This window comes from Molossus molossus, unplaced genomic scaffold (genome assembly GCF_014108415.1).
Source record: "Molossus molossus isolate mMolMol1 unplaced genomic scaffold, mMolMol1.p scaffold_m16_p_1, whole genome shotgun sequence".
Lineage (NCBI taxonomy): Eukaryota > Metazoa > Chordata > Mammalia > Chiroptera > Molossidae > Molossus > Molossus molossus.
The window spans coordinates 252148135-252168235 of NW_023425344.1; the positions used below are offsets into that span (position 1 = coordinate 252148135).

The following is a 20101-nucleotide window of genomic DNA, read 5'->3' on the forward strand; positions in this document are numbered from 1 at the left end:
GGGCAGAGCGCATGCTCCACGGACTGATGGGGTCGGGTGGCTGGGACATGGGGGTCTTTAGGACGGGTCACAGTGCAAGTGGCCCACTGTTCTTGGCCACATCCACCCCGCCACAGAGCCAGGCTGTCATGGGGCTTCATGGGGTGTGGTGGGTGGGGACCAGCCCACAGATGATGAAGGAGACAGCAGCCCAGGGAGGCAGCCGCCACTGAGGAGCCCGGGCCCTGGCTCAGCGTCAGGAGTCCGGGAAGCCACTGGCAGGGGACAGGGCCTGGGCGGGCCTGGGCGGGCCTGGAGGGCAGGCCGGCGGGCAGGCCTGGGCCCTGGGGGCAGTGCTGTCGTGAGCAGCTCCTGGGAAGCGTGGGCATGGGGCGTGGGCCAGGACAGGGCCCGGGTGGAGGGCAGCACACGGGCAGAGGTACCGCAGAGCCTCTGCCTGGCACCCAGTGGACATGCCTGGCGTGGAGCGTCCTGTGCGTGTCTCCAGGTGGGCGCCTGGGTGTGCAGAAGGGTTTGTTCTCACGTGGTGAAGGGACAGGTACCCTGAGACCCTGGTACGGGGCAGCCTCCCCTCCCTGAGGCTGGGCCGCCCTGGGCGAGGGTCTCCAGTGCTGTCCTGCTCGGGCCACAGGTGGGCAGTCTTCATGGGCAGCTGCGGTGAGCCGGACTCTGACCAGGAGGAATGCTCGCGTGGGTGCTTGGGCCCCCAGGGGCGGGAGGGAACCGCCGAGGGGCTGATCGCTTTAGGGAAACAGCAGGTGGGTGCTGGGAAAGCCACCAGAGAGGGAGGTGCTGCCGGAGACAGGAGGCAGAGTGGGCAGCTGGCAAGGACCTTGTCCTGGGGCTGGGGCGCTGGCTTGTTGCTCAGAACTGTCAGCCACTCTGCCCTTTCCAGGAGGGGGTGGCATCAGCCAGACGGTGGACAGCAGGCCGTGGGGTGGGAGGGGCAGGCGGGCAGGGACTCACACTGGCAGGTGCCGTGCAGCCGGGGGGGGGGGGGGCGGCAGGGGAGAGGGCAGGGCTGTCACTGCTCCGGATGTTCTATGACCCGCGTGGCATCTGTGACGGCCGCAGGGAAACTGCCCTCTTCCCCACGACGTGCCCAGAGCACGTCAGGCCCGTCCCTGCGCCGCTCGGACTGGGGTTCTGTGGACATGTGCATAAGCGGGCTTGACGGAGATGCTGCCATCTGGGGTGTTGGTTGGCAGCAGCCCCGTCGGCTCGGCGGGCCAGGTGTCACTTGGTCCTTCGCGGGGTCTGAGCTCAGGCCGTCCTGCCCCACCGTGTCCGCCTGCTGTCACCCCCCGGCGGCCTGGCTGCGTCTCACTGGGCTCCGGGGCGCCAGCACCAACGTGCCCCGCGCTGTCTTGCAGGACTTTTTCTTCTACTCCCTCGTCTACGACCCACAGCAGAAGACGCTGCTGGCCGACAAAGGGGAGATTCGCGTGGGCAACCGGTACCAGGCGGACATCACGGACCTGCTGAAGGAAGGTAGGGCCGCGTGGGGCGGCTCGGGAGCGCGGCGCCGGCCTCTCCTGGCCTGTGGAGCGTGTGTCCTGTTGGCAGTGTGTTTGGGTTTTGAATGCAACTCTCAAACACGGGTTTCAGTGGATGTCTGTTTTGCTGACTCCGCTGGTGGGGGCGCCGTCCGTCCACGAGGCCCACCGTGAGGCGGCCCCGGCCGGCTCCCTGCAGCAGCCTGGGGGCGGTGAGTGGGCCTGACCCCTTTCTCCTCGGCCCGCTCTCCCCTAACAAGCCGCGCAGGCAGGAGTGTGGGGCCTCCATGGCTAGGAGGCCATGGCTCTGGGAAATGAAGTCGCTCCAAGTGACCAGGTGCTCTCGGGCCTCTTTTCGGGGTGTGGGAGACGAAGCTGTGCCTCACGCTGTGAGCACCTCGTCACTGGAAGGTGGTGGCCGAGTCTGGTGGCCTGCGTCCCGTCCTCCCAGAGGCCTTCGGGGTCCTGTGAAGGCTGCTCCCCACTGCCACGTGCGCTTGTGGGCTGTTCCTCATTCTGCTTCGCAGCCTGCCGTGTGCGCTGCGTGGTTGCTCCCACCTGACCCGACCCCCTCGTTGGCCGTCACTTCCGCTAAAATAGTCTGTCATCAGCGATGAAATACAATTCTTGGCTAAACCTTGGGGTGGCAGCCTGCAGTGACGCTTACCTCATGTCCGAGCGTCCCCTTCTGTGGCGTGAGTCCCACCCCCACCCTCCACCTGCCAGGGGTCCTTGGGATGAGCTTGCACTCTGACCTCGGGTCTCCGGCTGCCCTCGACCGGCTCCTCCCAACGGAGCGTCCCAGCGAGTGTGCTCTTCGCGCCCCTGCCCGGAACTCATCCTGCCGTGTTTCCGCTGCCTTCCCCTGCTCGCCTCCCGTTGTTGACGCAGTGTCTCGTTTCTGTCTGGCCCTGCCTTGTGCACGCTTGTACACGTGCCTCTCACATGTGCACACGCCCACGCCTACCTGCTGGCGTGCACACACATACATGTGCACACATGGTCATGTGCATAGTCATGCATGCTCACACCCTTCCCGGTGGTTGGCTTGCTGTCTGTCTTTCCGGGGTCCTGTCCTGTGGCCGGTGTGGGTGTCATCACTCAGCCAGGCCGGCTGGAGGCTGTGGGTCGCAGCGCCGTCCCCTCTGTGCTCACCCGTGTGTCTGGTCCTCCGAGGCCGCAGTGCCACCTCCTTCACTTGGCACCCGGCTCTGGCAGGCCCGTCCTCCAGGGGACCGCGGGCAGGCAGACCCTTGGCCCCAAGGGCATCACTGGGAGCCCGGGCCTCCAGTCTCGTTGGTTCACGGCCGTTTCTTCCTTGTAGGCGAGGAGGATGGTCGCGACCAGTCCAAGCTGGAGACCAAGGTGTGGGAGGCGCACAACCCCCTCATAGACAAGCAGATCGACCAGTTCCTGGTGGTGGCCCGGTGAGAGCTGCTGCCCCGGCCCCATGGGGGTGGGGGGCGGGTGCTCGGGTCTGTCCTGCAGGGGACCCCCAGCGTGTGAGAGAGTTTTTAAGTGGATGCCACTCAGTTCCTGTCCCTGGAGCCTGGGCCCCTTTGGTCAGCTGGGGCTGCACTCCTGTGTCCTGGCCACCACCCTGTGGCCAGCTGGGGTGAGCACCTGTCTCCCTCCCCAGCTCTGTGGGCACCTTCGCGCGGGCCCTGGACTGCAGCAGCTCTGTCCGGCAGCCCAGCCTGCACATGAGCGCGGCGGCCGCCTCACGGGACATCACCCTGGTGAGTGGGCTGCGGCAGAATGGCCAGGCCGAGGCACCCACTGATCAGGGCGTCTGACAGGCCTGGCGCCCCCTGTGGGGACACCTGCACGGCTGTGCAGCCTCACCACCGCCCCTTCCTTCCAGTAGACAGCTCAGGTTGTAGCGCCTGCCCGGCCTGGGGCGCTTTCTCCCTGGGTCACTGCACCCACTGAGGGGAGGGGACGGCAGGGAGAAGTAGGCCCGTTGCCCACTGACCGTGGCTGGGTGTGACCCCCAGGCACAGGCCTGCCTGTCTCCTGCTAGGCAGCGGAGGGGGTGCTCCGTGCACGGGTGGGCACAGTGGTCAGGGGCCTGGTGACCCTGTGTCTCTCGCGGCAGTTCCACGCCATGGACACATTGCACAAGAGTGTGTATGACGTTGCCAAGGCCATCTCGGCCCTGGTGCCGCAGGGCGGGCCGGTGCTGTGCCGCGACGAGATGGAGGAGTGGTCCGCCTCGGAGGCCGGCCTCTTCGAGGAGGCGCTGGAGAAGTACGGCAAGGACTTCACGGACATCCAGCAGGACTTCGTGAGTGCACGGCCGCGCCCAGCGCTCCTCCCCGCACTGCGCTGCAGGCCGAGGGTCAGCGCTGGGCGTCGCGTCTTCGCCTGCTCTGACCACCCTGTGCTCCTCGGAGCTTGTTATTCTTAACCACGGACCGCTCCTTGCTGTGTCCTTGATTTGTGCCCTTGGAGAATGTCCCCCAGGGAGCCCGTGGGTTGCAGAGCATGCGGCCTGCACCCTCGGGGGCCTTCCCCACCCCACCTCTCCTGAAACACATCACTTCATCAGCAAAGAGAACGAGGAGCCCAGGGTCCCTCGCGGCCAGCAGTGCATGTCTGTGCAGAGGGTGGTGGGTGACCAGGAGCTCGAGGTGGGGGCCCGCCAGCATCTGTTAGGAGCGTTCGTCAGGAGCATCCTCACTGGGGGCAGGTGGCCGAGGATGCAGAAGCCAGTGGCCAGGCCCGGAGGGGGCCTGCAGGCAGGCCGTGTCCTAGCAGAGCGTGCAGGCATGTCCCGACCGCTGAGGGGCAGGCAGCCCCCACGAGGGAGGTGCGTCTAGAACTCTGAGCCGAGAAGAGCAGAGCCGGCAGGGTGACTGGGCTCCCACGGCGGCAGCAGGGTTGGGAGGGTGTGAGGGATGAGCCATAGCCACCAGGAGATACGGGACTTGGGGACCCTGTCCTGGAGACCCCACATCTCCTGTGACAGGTCAGGTGGGCGCAGGACAGGCAGGCCTGAGTCCTCGGCTCAGGGAGGTAGCTGCCAGCTGCCATAGCTCCGGCTGTGTGGTCACGGGAAGTGGGTCCCGTGGTAGCGCTGTGAGCCGAGGACCCCGACTCCACGCCCTGAGGAGTGCACAGGTGCACCTCAGCCGTGCGAGCTAGGGCTCGGGAGCAGGGCACAGCGTTCAGAGACCACACTGGTGAAGACATGGCACACGGACCAGCAGGACGTCGGCCTGGACGTGCTCTGGCAGGGCCAGGGCGGTGGGCCACATGTGTCGCCTGAGCCGGGCACCGGGGGGTCGCCTCAGGCTAGAGCCTTTGACCCATAGAAGTGTGTTTAGAGATGTGGGGTTGCCCACAGCAAGGCACCACTCACGCAGTGTCCTTGTGGTGCGTCCTGTGGCCCCACTGAAGTGCCCTTCTCTCCCCAGCTGCCCTGGAAGTCGCTCACCAGCATTATTGAGTATTACTACATGTGGAAGACCACCGACAGATACGTGCAGCAGGTGGGCGGGGGGACCACCGGCAGATACCTGCGGCGGGCGGGCGGGGGGACCACCGGCAGATACGTGCGGCAGGCGGGCGGGGGGACCACCGGCAGATACGTGCGGCGGGCGGGCGGGGGGACCACCGACAGGTACGTGCGGCGGGCAGGCTCCTGGACTAGGCTTCCCAGGCAGACCCTGGGTGGACCTTAGGGTGACCTCTCACAAGGCAGACAGTGGGGGAACACTGGAGCTCCCCTCCCTGAGGAGCAGCACCTCCCCAGCTGCCTGTGGCCTCTGACCTTCCGTTCTGTTTTAAGAAACGCCTGAAAGCAGCCGAAGCCGAGAGCAAGTTAAAGCAAGTTTATATCCCCAACTAGTAAGTGCTCCCCGCTGTCCCCGGGCGGCTGGGCATGGGCCCGAGACCCTGGTGGGGAGCTCTCCCACGGCCTCCCAGGTGGCGCCGGTGCCGGGTGGGTTCAGCTCCGAGCTGAGCTGCTCCCCGCAGACAGAGCTAGGGTGTGGACAAGGGCTTGAACCGCCTGAGAGCCTCTTCTAGGCCTCGAGGGGAGGAGGTTGACCCCGGGCGAAGAACGGCCAGCACGGAGGCCTGCTCTCCTTGAGCTGCGCGCCTGCAGCGTGGCTCCCCGTGATGCCCTCCCTCTCTCCTCATCCTAAGTAACAAGCCAAATCCGAACCAGATCAGCGTCAACAATGTCAAGGCGGGCGTGGTGAATGGCGCAGGGGCACCAGGCCAGAGCCCCGGGGCCGGCCGGGCTTGCGAGAGCTGCTACAGTAAGTCCCGCCGCCTGGCCCTGGGGCTCGCCAGCCCGCAGCGTGGGCACCCTGCCCGGCCCGGAGCCCAGCCTGGGGCGGGGGCTGCAGGCTGCCCGGGAAGCCTCCCCGTGAACGGGACGGGATGGGACGGGACGGGCTGGGCGAGGCGGCCGGCGGGCGGGCGGCAGCTGTGTGGTGCTCTCTGCCGTCACTGGTTCTGCTTAAGAATCCGTCTATTTCCAACTTTGTTGTCCGTAGCCACCCAGTCTTACCAGTGGTATTCTTGGGGTCCCCCTAACATGCAGTGTCGTCTCTGCGCATCTTGTTGGACATATTGGAAGAAATATGGTGGCTTGAAAATGCCAACCCGGTTAGATGGGGAGAGGCCAGGACCAAACCGCAGTAACATGGTAAGTGGGCGCCTCCCCGCTCTGCGCGTGGCCTGGCGGCCGAGCCCGCGGTCATGGCGCTGTGTCGGGGCGGCGCGCCCCCTTCCGCAGAGCCCCCACGGCATCCCAGCCCGGAGCAGCGGGAGCCCCAAGTTCGCCATGAAGACGAGACAGGCCTTCTATCTGCACACTACCAAGCTCACACGGATCGCCCGGCGCCTGTGCCGCGAGATCCTGCGCCCGTGGCACGCCGCCCGGCACCCCTACCTGCCCATCAACAGCGCAGCCATCAAGGCCGAGTGTGAGTGGCCCCCGCCCCGTGGCTCCCGCCCAGCTCGCAGGAGGGGAGGCGGGGGCCCCAGGGTTGTGGCCCAGCCCTTCGGTGTGGCGCCCACACTGCGTGGCCCACAGGTGCGGCTCGGCTGCCCGAAGCCTCCCAGAGCCCACTGGTGCTGAAGCGGGCCGTGCGGAAGCCCTTGGAGGCCGTGCTCCGGTATCTCGGTAAGCCTGCCTCCCGCAGGTCCTGGTGGCCGCCACCCGCGCGGGGCCTTCTTGCAGCCCCACCCTCCCAGCCCGACTCCTGTCCTGGTTTCCCCTGGGCCAGCCTCCAGGTGTCTCCCACCCCCACGCCCTGCTCCCCTCGCACCCCTGTAGTGACTGGGGGGGTAGGGTTGGGTTGGGCACACCACTCCTGTGATGGCTGCCTCTGTGGACACCTACAGGAGGGTCCCCGGGGGCCGATACACTGGGTGGGCGGGCCTCTGTGGCTTGGGGACCCTGAGCACCTCACTGGCGCCTTCGTCCAGCTTTGCCCACCACAGGTGGCCAGGCCAGAGGGCCTCGGGAGGGACAGGCAGGGCTCACCCCTTGGCTGGTTCAGGGCGCGCGCGTGAGTCAGTCCCTCCAGCATGGAGGTGACTTTCCGTGAAGGACATTCCGGAGCGGTGAGCTCAGTGTGCCCACTTGACACAAGTGGCTTTGGCATCGTTGGCTGTCTGGGGTCCTGGTCCAAGGGCCGGCCTGGCCAGGCCTGGGGAGGAGGAGGTTCATGGCTCCTGAGAGGCACCAGTGGCTGGGGCCCAGCAGATGTGAGCCTGTGCCCTCCACGGGCACGTCCTTGGCTCGGCCCTCGGGCTGTTAATTCATCGTCTGGCCAGTGGCCAGCCCTCTGCCATCGGCTCCGGTGGCCTGGACATGGAGGCTGCTGACGGGCCTGCTGGCGCGTCTTCAGCTGGAGTCTGTGAGCTCCTGGCCGTCATCCAGCCTTCGGTGGGGGCCGAGGTGCAGGCCCAGCCTGGACGCTGGATGTGGGGCGGCGTCCCTCCCGGTGGCCCTGGCAGAGGTCGTCCTCGGACGGGATGGGGCCTGGGGCTGCCCTGCTGCCCACACCTTTAAAGCGTCTCCCCATGTTGCTCCCGACAGAGACCCACCCCCGACCCCCCAAACCTGACCCAGTGAAGAGCGTGTCTGGCGTGCTCAGTGGCCTGACCCCCGCCAAGTCAGCCCCCGTCATCAACAACGGCTCGCCCACCATCCTGGGCAAGAGGAGCTACGAGCAGCACAACGGTGTGGACGGTGAGTCCGGGGAGGCCGGGGGCCTGGAGCTCGGCCAGCACAGCCTGCAGCCCCGGGGCTCCGGGCCCCTCCGCCCTGCGCCTGCGCCCGCTGACCGTGTTCTCTCTCCTTCTCTCCTGCCGTCGGGCGCTGCCAGGCAACATGAAGAAGCGCCTCTTGATGCCCAGTAGGGGTAAGGCCTGGGGCGGCCGCTGTGTGGAGCTGTGTGTCTGCTCGCGTGCGTGGCGTGGCAGGCGGCTCAGGGCACGTCCGTGGGCAGTCCGTGTGGGCCAGGCCGCGTCCCCCTCCCCCCAATTCGGATATTTGCCACTTGGCAAAGAACCAAGTGCTTCCTGTGGGCTACAGCTGCCCCGAGTGCCCTCTCCTGGCCCAGCGCCTCTGGCTCTCGGGCCGTCCCTCCTTCCTGGCCCGGCCTGGCCGTGGACTGCCCCTGCTCGTGTGGCCCTGGTGCCCCAGCTGCCCGCCCGTCCTGTCTGCCATCGCACTGTGATCGCCCGCATGCCCCCAGCCTCGGCTCTCATGGTCGCCCGTGCTGTGCCTGCAACTCTCCTGTGTCCTTTCTGGGGGGAGGGTAGATGGACGGAGCTGGGGTGTGGCCACCGGCTGGGGCAGGTCTGCCAGGCCCAGGCGGACACCCAGGCTGCAGTGCTCTTGGGAAAGGTTCTGAGCCGGGGATGGGGCGACACCACTTTGAGATCCTCTCACCATGGAGTGTGGGGTTGGCCGTGGCCTCGGCAGTGGGGCTCCCGCTGGCCCACATCCCGCTCAGGGCCCTGCTGTGCCCTGTCGTTGGAGGAGGGGTGTCCGAGGGCTGTGGGGCTGCTTCAGCCTGCGGCTGGGGGGCACCTGCACTGGGGAGCTTGGCCAGCACCCGAATCGCCTGCGGCAGGAGCCATGTGGGGTGCGGGGAGCCGAGTGGAAAGGATTTGAGAAATGTGCTCTGAGCTCCTGCCAGCCCCGTGGGATGGGCAGTCGGGGGCACCCCAGCACCATGGCCAGCCAGCGTGCATGTGCCCAGGGCACCTTTCCCAGGCTCAGCACTGGAGGGCACTGGTCTCCTGGGGGCTGGCCAAGGCAGTGGGTAGACCAGGCTCAGCCGTCTCGGGGACATGGGGGCCGGGAGGTGGCAGCAGGCAGTAGCCACACAGCCAGCCCGTCTCTGGGCACACTGTCCTCTACCCCATCTGGGAGCCCCAGCAGGCACGTCCCGTGGCGTCACCAGTAGTTCTGGCTTCTGGTTCCGCCGTCTCACCTGCCCTGGCCCTTCAGTCCCCCGTGGCCTCTAGTGAGGGGCCTGCCTGGGGCCCCGTCGCCAACGCAGGGCTGGCCCTGCCCGCCTGCCCCTGACGGGCACTCGGGAGCCATCTGATGAAGTCTGCAGGGATGGAGTCAGGTGCCCATCCGCAGGCGCTTTGGGCTGCAGGCTTGTTTTGTAGAGTCATTAACCAGCAAGGCGGATCAAGTTCGTGTGCTCTGTGGGTTCTTATAAAGTCGGGGTGCTTCCATGTAGGCTTCCACTGGGCCTGTGGTCCTGAGGCAGGGCCTGCCCCACCTGGGACTTAACTCACTAACCACGCGCCTCACTCTGACCCACCTCCCTGGCCTCCCACGGGGCATGCGCTCACTCTAACGCTCAGTGTTTTCTTCCTTCCGCAACCGTCGCTCTGGTAGGCACTTACCTGGGTAAGTAGTGCCAGGGCCCTGGCCCATGGGGCCTCGCAGGGCAGAAGTGGTTTGCAGGTGGGGAGGGCGGCCGGCACGTGGAGGAGCAGCTTGGCTGACACCCGCACACACACTGCTGTTTGCACGCTCACACACGCAGACACGCTCACACGCGGACACGCTCACACACCAGACACTCACATGCGGACATGCTCGCCCACTGGACACATTGCTGCTCACATGCTTACACACGCGGATATGCTCGCACATGCAGACACGCTCACACACCAGGCACATTGCTGCTCACACACGCAGACACACATGCGGACACGCCCACACATGTAGACACGCTCACACTCACTGCTGTTCACACACGCGCGGACATGCTCTCACACTGGACACACACTGCTGCTCACACGCTAACATGGATACGTGGGCATGCCCACACACGTGGACATGCTCACACACTGCTGTTCACACATGCGGACATGCTCTCACTGGACACACACTGCTGCTCACACGCTAACATGGACACGTGGACACGCCCACACACGAGGACATGTTCTCACTGGACACACTGCTGCTCACACGCTTCCACGTACACGCTTCCACGCTCACACACGGGCAGAGGAAAGCAGTGTGGGCCCTGGGGTTGGTCCTGCCTTTTATTCAGGTTCTCCCCCAACCTGCACTCAGGAGTCTGGGCCTTGGGTGCCACTGGGGGGTCCAGGCCAGGTGGTGCAACGTGGATGGTGCCTGTCCCGAGTCCTGGCAGAGGCGTGTGGTCCAGACACCCTGGGGTAGTGAGGGCGGCTGGCCTCCTGGGTGTGAGCAGGGCTGGCTGAGTGGCGCCTGTGGGCTCTCGGGGGCCACTGCAGCTGTCGGGGAGGCCCGGTCACTGCGCACGGGGCTTCCTTCGCCTCGGCTGAGTGCGCGCGGGGCCTGCCTGTGGAGCACGCTGTTGGACCCGACACTGGTGGCCCTCAGAGCCCTGGGAGCCGTGGGGCGCTGGGCTGGGCAGCAGGGCCAGCTGAGGCCCCTCGTCCCCCGGGCCCCGTCTGGGTGTGGGATGTGGCTGGGGCAGGGTTGGCCCTAGGTTGGTCTCCCGCCTCCTGGGACAGGCTGAGGGCCTCGGCAGGTGTGGACGTGGGACACACTGGGCCGCAGCCTCACATTTGTCCTCCCCGCTTGTCAGGCCTGGCGAACCACGGACAGACCAGGCACATGGTAAGAGGGAGGGCTGGGCCCGCGCCACAGGTGCACACCGCACACAGCCCTGGGCTTTGGGAGGAGGCCCAGCGGGACCAACGGGGCAGGCAGGGGCGTGTCCCAGCCCCCGAGTACCCCCCACCCCTCAGTTCTGGGGCTTGGTGTGGAGGCCCCAGGAAGCCCCTTCACGTCTCCCCTCGCTCAGGGACCAAGCCGGAACCTCCTGCTGAATGGGAAGTCGTACCCCACCAAAGTGCGCCTCATCCGGGGGGGCTCCCTGCCCCCTGTCAAGCGGCGGAGGATGAACTGGATCGACGCCCCTGACGACGTGTTTTACATGGCCACCGAGGAGACCAGGTGGGGCCTCTGGCCAGGGGGAGGGGGCAGACCATGGGGCGGCAGTGTCCTCGTCACTCGGGTCCCTCGGGTCCCTCTGCACTCACAGGAAAATCCGCAAGCTGCTTTCGTCCTCGGAGACCAAGCGCGCTGCCCGCAGGCCCTACAAGCCCATCGCCCTGCGCCAGAGCCAGGCGCTGCCGCTGCGGCCACCCCCGCCCGCGCCCGTCAACGACGAGCCCATCGTCATCGAGGACTAGGCCCACTGCCCAGGCCGCTCCGGCCCAGACCAGCCTGCCCGCCCCCGCCTGCCCGCCCGGTTTGGTAGCGCCCTCCACCCTCACCCGCAGAGAAGCCGCCCCTGGGGCCGGGGAGAGCGCGCCCAGGGGCTGCTTTAGCTTTGTGTTCCTTTCCTGGCCAGAGCGGAGTGAGGGGCCGGCCGCCCGTGTCCGCACCGCGGCGGGCTCGGGCCGGCCGGAAGTTCTGTTGTGTTCTGTTGAAGGTGCCATTTTAAATTTTATTTTTATTACTTTTTTTGTAGATGAACTTAAGCTCTGTAACTCACCCCTGGAATGTCAGGGTCGGCGCAGCCAGCGGCCGGCCGAGCGGCCTGGTGGGGTTGGCCCCTTGTCTTTTCAAGTAATTTTCATATTAAAAAAAAACAAAGAAAAAAAAACTCATAAAAAGAAAAAAACAATTCGACCTTCTTGTGTCTTTTGTCTCTGTTCCTCTCTGTCCCTGTCTGAGCCCCAGCCTTCCCTGCCCCCAGCACCTCAGAGGGACAGCCAGGGAGGGACAGCAGCTGAGCTTGGGCTTGCTGGCCAGTGTGGGTCCAGAGGAGGCCCTGCCCTGAGTCTTGGAGGCCACCTGGGTGCCAGGTGGGTGGCTCCAGGCCCGAGAGTCTCCCTGGGGCAGAGGACCCTTCCGGAGAGGCCGCAGTGAGCAGCAGCGGCTGTGGCTGTCCTTGCCCAGGCTGGGCTGAGGATGCTGCTGCCCCTTTACCTTTGTCCACATACCTGCCTCCAGGGTCTGGCCCAGTGCCCACCACCCTCCCGAGGGTGCTCAGGGCCCTCGCATGGTGGAGCTGACACTCTGAGGCAGGGGTGGGTGGCCAGGGCCCCAGCCCCATGGCCATGTGGCTCCCCCTTTTGTGGGGCAGCCAGCACATCTAGGGTGGCCGGCCCACCGCCCTGCTCCTGGCAGAGCCTGCACAGCTGTCCAAGGCGTCCGTCCAGAGCCACCGAGCTGGGGGCAACCCCAGCAGGTGTGGAGTTTCCTTCTGCGAATTGCTCAGATTTCAGCAAGTCCGTTCTCAGAAACCCTACCTCAGGCATTCCCCTGTACCCACCCTCGCAGGCCCTCGGACATGCTGCTGGCCAGCTGCTGCGGGAGGAACACCTCTCAGGCTGGGCCACCCCGCTGGCCCTCCTGGAGGGGCTGCCTCACCCCTCCCTGAGCTCTGCCTCCTGCTCCCCCAGCCCCACTATGAGGTGTGCGCATCTCAGAAACTTAAAATAGAAGCCACTGCTCACTGGCTGGAGAGATAAGGGGCATTTGGGCGTCCCTCTGACAACCTGTGATGGGCCAACAGGGTGACAGGCCAGGGTGTCAGAGGAGTGGCCGCAGCACCCCAGCCAACTCCAGTCTGCAGTCCTGCCCCTCACATGCCGCACTGCCTAGGATAGGGCTGTGGGGTCTCAGCTAGAGACCAGGAGGTGACCTTGAGAAACAGCTTCCCTTGGGGGATGGGTGCTAGGTGCTTTCCCCAGCCCTGAACCAGGCAGCCTCTATCTCCCTCCCCGCCTCCCCACTGGGCCGGCAGGCCTTGCGGCAGGGTCCCTCTGCCCAGGGCCTGGGCTGCTTGGGGTCTGAGGGGGGCTTAGGAATGGGGAGTGGGCACACACGGGGAGCAAGGGCCTGGGTGCCCAGGGGTAGGCTTGTCACCTGCTTGGAGACCCAGCACAGGGTGACAGCACCCCCCGCAGGGCCAGGGCCATCTCAGGTGAGCAAGAGTCATCCTGCCTGGAGACCTGCTGAGCAACCCCATCCCCCCTGGCCCTGCCCTGGGTCCCTGCAGCAGGAGCCAAGACCAGGATCCTAACGTCATTTGTCAATGTTGTCATAATGGCAGGGCATATGAAGACTGGTGGTCCCTAGAGTGCCATTCCACTGTGACCCCAGGGCAGGGACCTGCCCCTACGCCTGGCCACCTGGCCCAGACACCTCAGGGCCCTGTGTGCTCTCCCCACACCTGGCTGTCTTCACCCTCCCCTGTCCCTGCCCCACCTTTAGTAGCCTCAGGTGGATGCTACTGCTCTGTGTCCATTGATCGGTGTCCCCTCCCACCAGGTCCAGAATAGTTGTGGTGCGGGAGGGAGCCTGTGGCCTGGCCCAGGGACTGTGGCTGGGGGGCAGGGCACCTGTCCCTGGCTCTCCGGGGCGGCTGGCCAAGGCTGGATGCCATTCCTTGGACCCACCCATTCGCTCTCCAGTCAGGGCTGGGGTCCTGGGGGCCTCCCAGAAGACACCTGTGCCAGCCAGCCTGCCTTGCACAGCAGTCCTGCCAATTTCAGAGGTGGACGGAGGTAGGGGGAGGAAGCCTGGCCAGGGGCTCCCTGTGGGAGAGGGCATGGCAACCACACCAAGCGGGCAGTAGGCCATGAATTATGCAGAGACACCTGACACCTGGCCTGAGCAAGGAGCTGGCTGAGGATGACTGACCTGTGGGGAGTCCCCACAGCTGGCCACCCTGCTGAGGCCTCCTGCCTCTGTCTCCGCCTTGGCTGGCGTCAGGCCAGAGAGAGCCAGGCATGGACAGGGAGGGGTCCGGTCAGGCTGGTCAGGCAGGCTTGAGGGGATCTTTGTTTCGGTGGCTGCAGGGTGTGAGTGAAAGGGCGGGCAGCCAGCCCAAGGAGGGGCCGTGGCAGGATGCCAAGCACACCTGGGTTCTGGAGGCTGTGGTGGGACTCTGGCTTGCCCATCCCCTCACTCAGCGAACACTGGTGATGCGGTTGCCAGGCCCTGGGTCCCCCAGCTCCTCTGGAGGAGCAAGTGCACCAGGCAGAGGAGAGAGGGGTGGGCACAGAGCCTTGAACTCTGGAGAGGGGGTGCGGGTCCTGGTCATCTGGGCCTGGAGTGGGGTGGCCTGTCCACCTGATAGTCTGAAGCTCAGCTGGGGCTGCTGCACTATGGGAGGGTCCTCCAGGTACCACCTGGGGTGGGAATGGGCATTGGGGTTAGGACCAGGTTCTGCAGGCTCCCGGTGGAGGCAAGGAAAGGGGAGCGGCCAGGAGGGCCCGGGTGGGGTAGGACTGTAGGGCCCCAGCTCTCCTGTCCTCCATGCTTTGGGGCCAAAGGGCTAGAGGCGAGAGGCTCTGAGCCAAGCTAGTGGAGCCAGAAGAGAGACCGCCGCAAGGGTCCAGCAAGGGTCCGCAGGAGCTGGGGAGAACGCACGGAGGGCGCCACTGCTCACGCTCCCCACCTCTTCCCCGCTCTCCGCCCCTACTGCCCCCTAGAGGGCAGAGCCCCTGAGCACGCCTGCAGCAGCCCAGCCCCGCGTTCCCCGCCGCTGGCCGCCCCCTCCCCCGCCCCCTTCCAGCAGTTTCTCTCGCGCTGTTTTTGGAAGTGGCGGGCGCTCTGCCCTCCACCCGCTGAGCCTTCGGCACCACGGACACTGTGGAGCCGGGGGCGGGACCCGGCCTGGGCCCGGTGGCCGAGCCCGCCAGGAATCCGGCTGGGATCCGGCCGCGCGGCCGTTGCTATAGAAACCGAGCAACAAAGGGATGAGGGGCGCGCGACAGGGTGGGGGTGGGGTCCTTTGGGGGAGCCTGGGCTGGGCGTGGCGGGCGGGCCTGCCGTCCGAGCCGCCGTCGGCTTGTCCAGGGGACGCCCTTCCGGGACCAGGCCCCGCTGGCCCTACAGTCCTTCCCAGCGGAGAGGGCCACGCACTCCCCGCCCCGCCCCGCGGCCCGACGTTGCCATGGAAACAGGCACGGCGCTGTCAGGACTGGGCGGAGGCCGCCTAGTGCGCGGGGCCGAGGGGCGCCAGGCAAGTCCGGCCGCCCCCCGCCCGCTGCCGGCCGCCGGGCAGGTGCACCCCCGCCCCGGCGGCGCCCCCACTCCAGGCTTTGGGAACCGGGGGGAGGGATCCCGACGCCCCGCCCCGGCGGCGGAGCCAATGGGTGCGCGGGCAGTCGGGCGGGCGGGGCGGGCGAGGCAGCGGCGACGAGGAGACGGGCGCTGGCGGAGGGCGCGAGCCGACCGGGCGCACCGACGACCATGGCTTCCAAGTGTCCCAAGTGCGACAAGACCGTATACTTCGGTGAGTGCCCGGGCCCGGCCACGGCCCCACCGCCCTTCGCGGTCAGCCCTCGGCTGCAGACCCGCGCAATCCCGCGGAACCCGGCGTGCGCCCGGCCGCCGCCCCGGGATGCGCAGCCCCAGCCCGGTTCCGCGCGGTTCGGGTGCGGCCGGAGGGTGGAGCTGAGAGGAGGTGGGGGCGGCCACGCCCGAACCCAGAAGCGGCCGGTGGGGGTAGGGCAGGAGCGCGTGGTCCCCCGGGATGAGGCTAGGGTTGGGGAGCGGTCCGGGTTCGGTGTATCGCAGTCCTGCGGGCGGTGCCGAGCAGAGCGGGTTTGGGCAGGGTCATGCGCTCCGAGTGCTTCCCTTGCTTTCCTGACTTTCTTGGCCCTTTCCCGCGTACCCCCGTTTCGCCTACCCACGGACACATGGCCCGGCTGGCGTGGACCCAGGTGTCCCCCCCAACCCGCACCCCGACCTCTGCCCATGCCGAGACCGGGACAGATCCGGGCTCTGTCTGGACTTGGTTCACGCGGGGGCGATCTTGGCCTCTACCTCCTGCGTGTCCCAACGTGCTCCCTTACTTGGTGCGAGTTCACCCAGGACTTTCCCACCGGTGGGATGGGGTGACAAGCGAGTCCCCAAGAGCATGAGAGGGTGCTGGAGTCCAGGTGGCCACAGCAGCCCAGGACAGAAGAGGGTAGCAGGGTAGGAGGGGGTTGTCCCTGCCAGCATGCCCTGGGTAGGCAGCACCTCCTGGCACTCACCCACTGACTGGCTCACTCACCCACTCTCCCTCCTCCTGGCTTATCCTAGCCCTTACTTAGCCAGGTGGGCAAATCCCTGCCCACCGACCCTCCTACCCACGCCTGCACAGAGGGAAGACAGAGGCAAAAGGGAGGATGGACAGAGGGTGGGGACGGACGGGATCATTCCCTGGTTATTCTGGAGCGGTGGTCGGGGTCCAGGATGGGGACAGGCTGACGTGAAGGAAGCTGCTTGGCTTCCCCGCGGACAGGGCCAGAGGAGGTGGCCAAGCGTTGTTTGCTGTTCCCAGAGGGAGGAACCGGATTTGGCCTGGAGTGCTTCTGGCCTGGCTGGGAGCCGAGGGGCTTCCGGGCTTCCGGCTGCCTCCCAGGAGCCCTCCCAGCCCTCTGTCCCCATCCCAGAGAGGGCTCCTGCCTCTCTGGGTGGGGGACAGTCCCGGGTCCTCCTGCCTGCCCTGCTGCCCACGACTTTGCCCCCAGCTAGGTCAACTCACTGCCCCCCAGCTGGACCGACAGTCCTGTGGACAGCCGGGGAAAGTGTTCTGCCAGCTTGGGCGGCCGTGGGATCCCGGCAGAAAACAAAGACGCTCAGACCCGCTGGCTTTGGGCCTGGCCAGGAGGCACTGGTGGAGGGAGGGGGGTGGGGGGACTGGGATCCTGCCCACCCCCCAGCCAGGCTGCACCCCAGCACCCCTCCTCAGTAACCAACACCTTAGTGTGCTCACAGTGGAACAGGGCCAGGACACCCAAAGTGACCTCAGGATACTGTGTCTTTGTGTCCCCAACAATGGTGCAGCTGGGTGGGGTGGGGTTCCTTTCCAAGCCGTTAGACCCAGTGAATTCTGTCTTTCCGACTCAGCCAGTAATGTGTGGCTGTCGACCTGCTCTGTGGGTCTAAGGGTCATTCCCCTGCCCTCGCCCTCGAGTGGCCACATCCAGAGCCCGAGTGCAGTGGTTCTGGTGCCAGGAGTTGGCCAGAGGACCTGGGAGAGAACTCGGCTGGCATGGATCGGAGCGGCCTTGGGCTGCTGAGCGGGCCCTCACTCCCAGGCTGCTGGGGCCCTCGGGGAGGCCTGGCCCAGACAGCTAACCCTATGTGAGGGGACCAGAGAGCTGCTGGTCCTTGGCCAGATTCCGCTGGGGTGGTAGGGCCCAGCTTGCCTGCCCCTACCCCCCACGCTGGTGCAGGCCCTTCCTGGCCCTCCAGCTGGTCTCTGGCCTTTCTTCCTGCCCTCTCCTCTGCCCTTTTCCTGCTGTGCATCCTGGGGAGGCACCCCCACATCCCTCCATTGGGAGGTGGCTAAGCAGTTCCAGCACCACGGGGGTGGGGGGGAGGGCACCGGACCCAACCCTCAGCAGCTGGTCCCAGACCCTGGGCTCCAAAGCAGCAGCTGGAGGCAGTGGGGTGGGGACTCTCAGGGCCAAATGCAGACAGGCAGGCATCCTGTCCCTTGGGGGTTCCCACTGGGGGATGGGAACTGGCTTCCCAACAGGGGTTCTGGAGGCTAAAGGCTGCTCCCCTCAGCAGGGGCCTCTGCCCTCTCCATTGGAGCCTGACTGAGGGGTTTGGGATGGTTCAGGGATGAGTGTGAGGAGGAGGTGGGTGTGGGGGGCAGTGGGAGGCAGGTGTGTGGGAGCAGGTGTGATGTTGCAGGGGCTTCTAATGTCTGCCCCGGCTCACAGCCCCAGCCCCGGGAGGCAGCAGGGCCCCTGAGGGGCAGAGAGGGGCCTGGCTGGGCCTGGCTGGTCTGACGTCCTACCCCCCCCCCCCCCCCCAGCTGAGAAGGTGAGCTCCCTGGGCAAGGACTGGCACAAGTTCTGCCTCAAGTGTGAGCGCTGCAGCAAGACGCTGACGCCTGGGGGCCATGCCGAGGTGAGCCCCCCTGGGCTGGGCTGGGGCTGCATGGCTCTCCCCACCCTCAGGCAGGAAGAGGGATCCAGTCCGCCCAGGCACTGGCCCTCACCCCTCCACCCATGCCCCTCTGCCTAGCATGACGGGAAGCCGTTTTGCCACAAGCCCTGCTATGCCACGCTGTTTGGACCCAAAGGTGAGTTCGGGGCCTGCCTCCCAATTGGATCTGTTCTGGCTGCTGGGGAGGGGTGAGCCCCTTCTCTCCATACCCTTCCCAGGACTGGGCCCCAGCCCACGGTGCCCTCTGGAGCAGGGTTGACCCCATAGAATGGGCTGTGGAGGCTGAGGTGTGAGGCCTGGGTGGTGGGCGAGGCACTGGCCACCCACCCTAAGTGCCTGCCACCCTACAGGTGTGAACATCGGAGGTGCAGGCTCATACATCTATGAGAAGCCCTCTTCAGAGGGACCGCAGGTCACTGGCCCCATCGAGGTCCCCGTGGCCCGAGCTGAGGAGCGAAAGGCGAGTGGCCCCCCAAAGGGGCCCAGCAAAGGTGGGCTGGTCTCTGTGTCTGGGGGGAGGTGTGGGAGCCCCTTGGCTGCCCTGACTCCTCCCCGCCCCCTACCCCAGCCTCTAGCGTCACCACGTTCACTGGAGAACCCAACATGTGTCCTCGGTGCAACAAGAGGGTCTACTTTGGTGAGTGAACACGCCCAGCCCCGACCTGTGGAAGGTGTTTGCCGAGGGCCTCACGTCACCATCTCTTTCCCTTCCCAGCGGAGAAGGTGACTTCTCTGGGCAAGGACTGGCACCGGCCATGCCTGCGCTGTGAGCGCTGTGGAAAGACGCTGACTCCGGGTGGGCACGCAGAGGTGAGGGGGGCATGCACGGGCACCCTCAGGGGGCCAGGCTGGGCAGGGGCCAGGCTGCACGGGAGGAGCCCGAAGGGCGGGCCTGGCGGTGTGGGCTGCCCCCTGGTGGCCAGAGTGGAGGCCTGGTGGCACCGCGCTGTCGGCCCCGCCCACTCCTCACCACCGGGTGAGTGGACTGGTCATGGCTGTGGGAGCTTGAGGGCTCTCAGGGAGGGAGGCAGGCGCGTGGACAAGGAGGAAGCCACCAGAGGGAGTGGGGGCAGAAAAGTCTGGACCCCCACCTCACCCCTATCCTGCCCCCAGCATGATGGTCAGCCTTACTGCCACAAGCCCTGCTACGGAATACTCTTCGGACCCAAGGGTGAGTGTGGCCAGGAGGGTGGGGAACCAGGTGCCCCCCTCCCGCCTCCCCACCCCTCCAAACCACCCTTTTGGCCTGTCTCCACAGGAGTGAACACTGGAGCTGTGGGCAGCTACATCTATGACAGGGACCCCGAGGGCAAAGTTCAGCCCTAGGCCCTGCCGCAGGACCCACTGCTTGGCCCCACGGGGAGAGTGGCCAGCTGCCCAGTCCCACCTAGCCCCAGCCTGGCCTAACCTCAGCGGGGGCAGCTGGGAGTCCAGGGCCTGCGTGTTGGGGGAGGGCGAGGCCGGTTGGGGCATCTCCAGAAGAGGCCAGCCCATCCCCGTTTCTCTAGGTGTGTCTGCTTTTGTGTCCCAGCACCATTACCCCATTTGTGTCCTTGTGGCTCCCTGCCTGTGTGACCCCCATGTGTCTCTGTTTGTGTCTCCTGGCTCCTGGGTGTCCCTGTGTATCCCCGTGGCCCTGGGCGAGTCTCTCTGAGGTGGCCACCCCACTCTCCCCCTCCTGCTGCCCCATGCCTGCCCAGTGTTATTTATCTCCCTCTGCGGGGGCCACAGCCACAGCCCTCACAGTGTCCCCGGACAGGGCCCTCTGCAATCTCCCACACTGCCTTGCAAGCCCCGCCCACCACCCTCACGTGGTTCACACGCAACGCCGAGGTTTTTGCTGTCAATAAAACGTTTGAGGAATTCAGGGCTCAGGGAGCACTGTTTCTGGTTGTGGGATGGACATGAACCCAGGACAGGGTCCTTTGTCCCATCCACAAATGCTCCCAATATGCCTGGGCCCGGCTTCCGGTGGGGGCAGGTCCTTTTCTCAAGGTTGAGGGTGGCGGGAGGGAGGCTCTGTTTTGGGCTGTGGTGCCAACACGAAGTCATTGGGCAGCTGAGAGAGGAGCCAAGTAGGTGGAAGTGGGAGGGTGGGAGACACCTGGGGGTGGGGTCCAGAAGGAGAGAGGAGCCTATGTTACCCAGAGGTCACCTCCCTCTGGAGCCAATGGCGCTGAGCCTGGGCCCCTGTAAATGCCAGCAC

The 20101-nt window shown here is 66.3% G+C and overlaps 2 protein-coding genes across 4 annotated transcripts in view; both read left to right on the plus strand.

Annotated features, from left to right (window-relative positions):
* The window catches only part of MTA1 (metastasis associated 1), a 33159-nt gene extending 21623 nt beyond the window's left edge, over window positions 1-11536 (plus strand). The window contains exons 7-22 of one of the 3 annotated variants that reach the window (XM_036276887.1): window positions 1374-1491; window positions 2821-2923; window positions 3136-3235; window positions 3595-3783; window positions 4916-4990; window positions 5290-5348; window positions 5649-5764; window positions 6005-6156; window positions 6247-6436; window positions 6547-6636; window positions 7558-7710; window positions 7847-7882; window positions 9382-9393; window positions 10568-10599; window positions 10787-10938; window positions 11027-11536. In XM_036276887.1, coding sequence (XP_036132780.1) covers window positions 1374-1491; window positions 2821-2923; window positions 3136-3235; window positions 3595-3783; window positions 4916-4990; window positions 5290-5348; window positions 5649-5764; window positions 6005-6156; window positions 6247-6436; window positions 6547-6636; window positions 7558-7710; window positions 7847-7882; window positions 9382-9393; window positions 10568-10599; window positions 10787-10938; window positions 11027-11177 — 1728 coding nt within the window. In that variant the 3' untranslated portion in view covers window positions 11178-11536. Of the gene's footprint in view, window positions 1-1373; window positions 1492-2820; window positions 2924-3135; window positions 3236-3594; window positions 3784-4915; window positions 4991-5289; window positions 5349-5648; window positions 5765-6004; window positions 6157-6246; window positions 6437-6546; window positions 6637-7557; window positions 7711-7846; window positions 7883-9381; window positions 9394-10567; window positions 10600-10786; window positions 10939-11026 lie in introns of those variants that run through there. The other 2 variants (XM_036276896.1, XM_036276904.1) reach the window with 2 other exon arrangements.
* Window positions 11537-15163: 3627 nt separating this feature from the next.
* CRIP2 (cysteine rich protein 2) lies at window positions 15164-19398 on the plus strand. Its single transcript, XM_036263460.1, has 8 exons — window positions 15164-15238; window positions 17762-17856; window positions 17974-18031; window positions 18246-18386; window positions 18464-18532; window positions 18611-18705; window positions 19009-19066; window positions 19154-19398. Exons 1-8 carry the CDS (start codon window positions 15196-15198, stop codon window positions 19219-19221), a joined length of 627 nt encoding a protein of 208 aa, XP_036119353.1. The 5' UTR covers window positions 15164-15195; the 3' UTR covers window positions 19222-19398.
* Window positions 19399-20101: the final 703 nt, after the last annotated feature.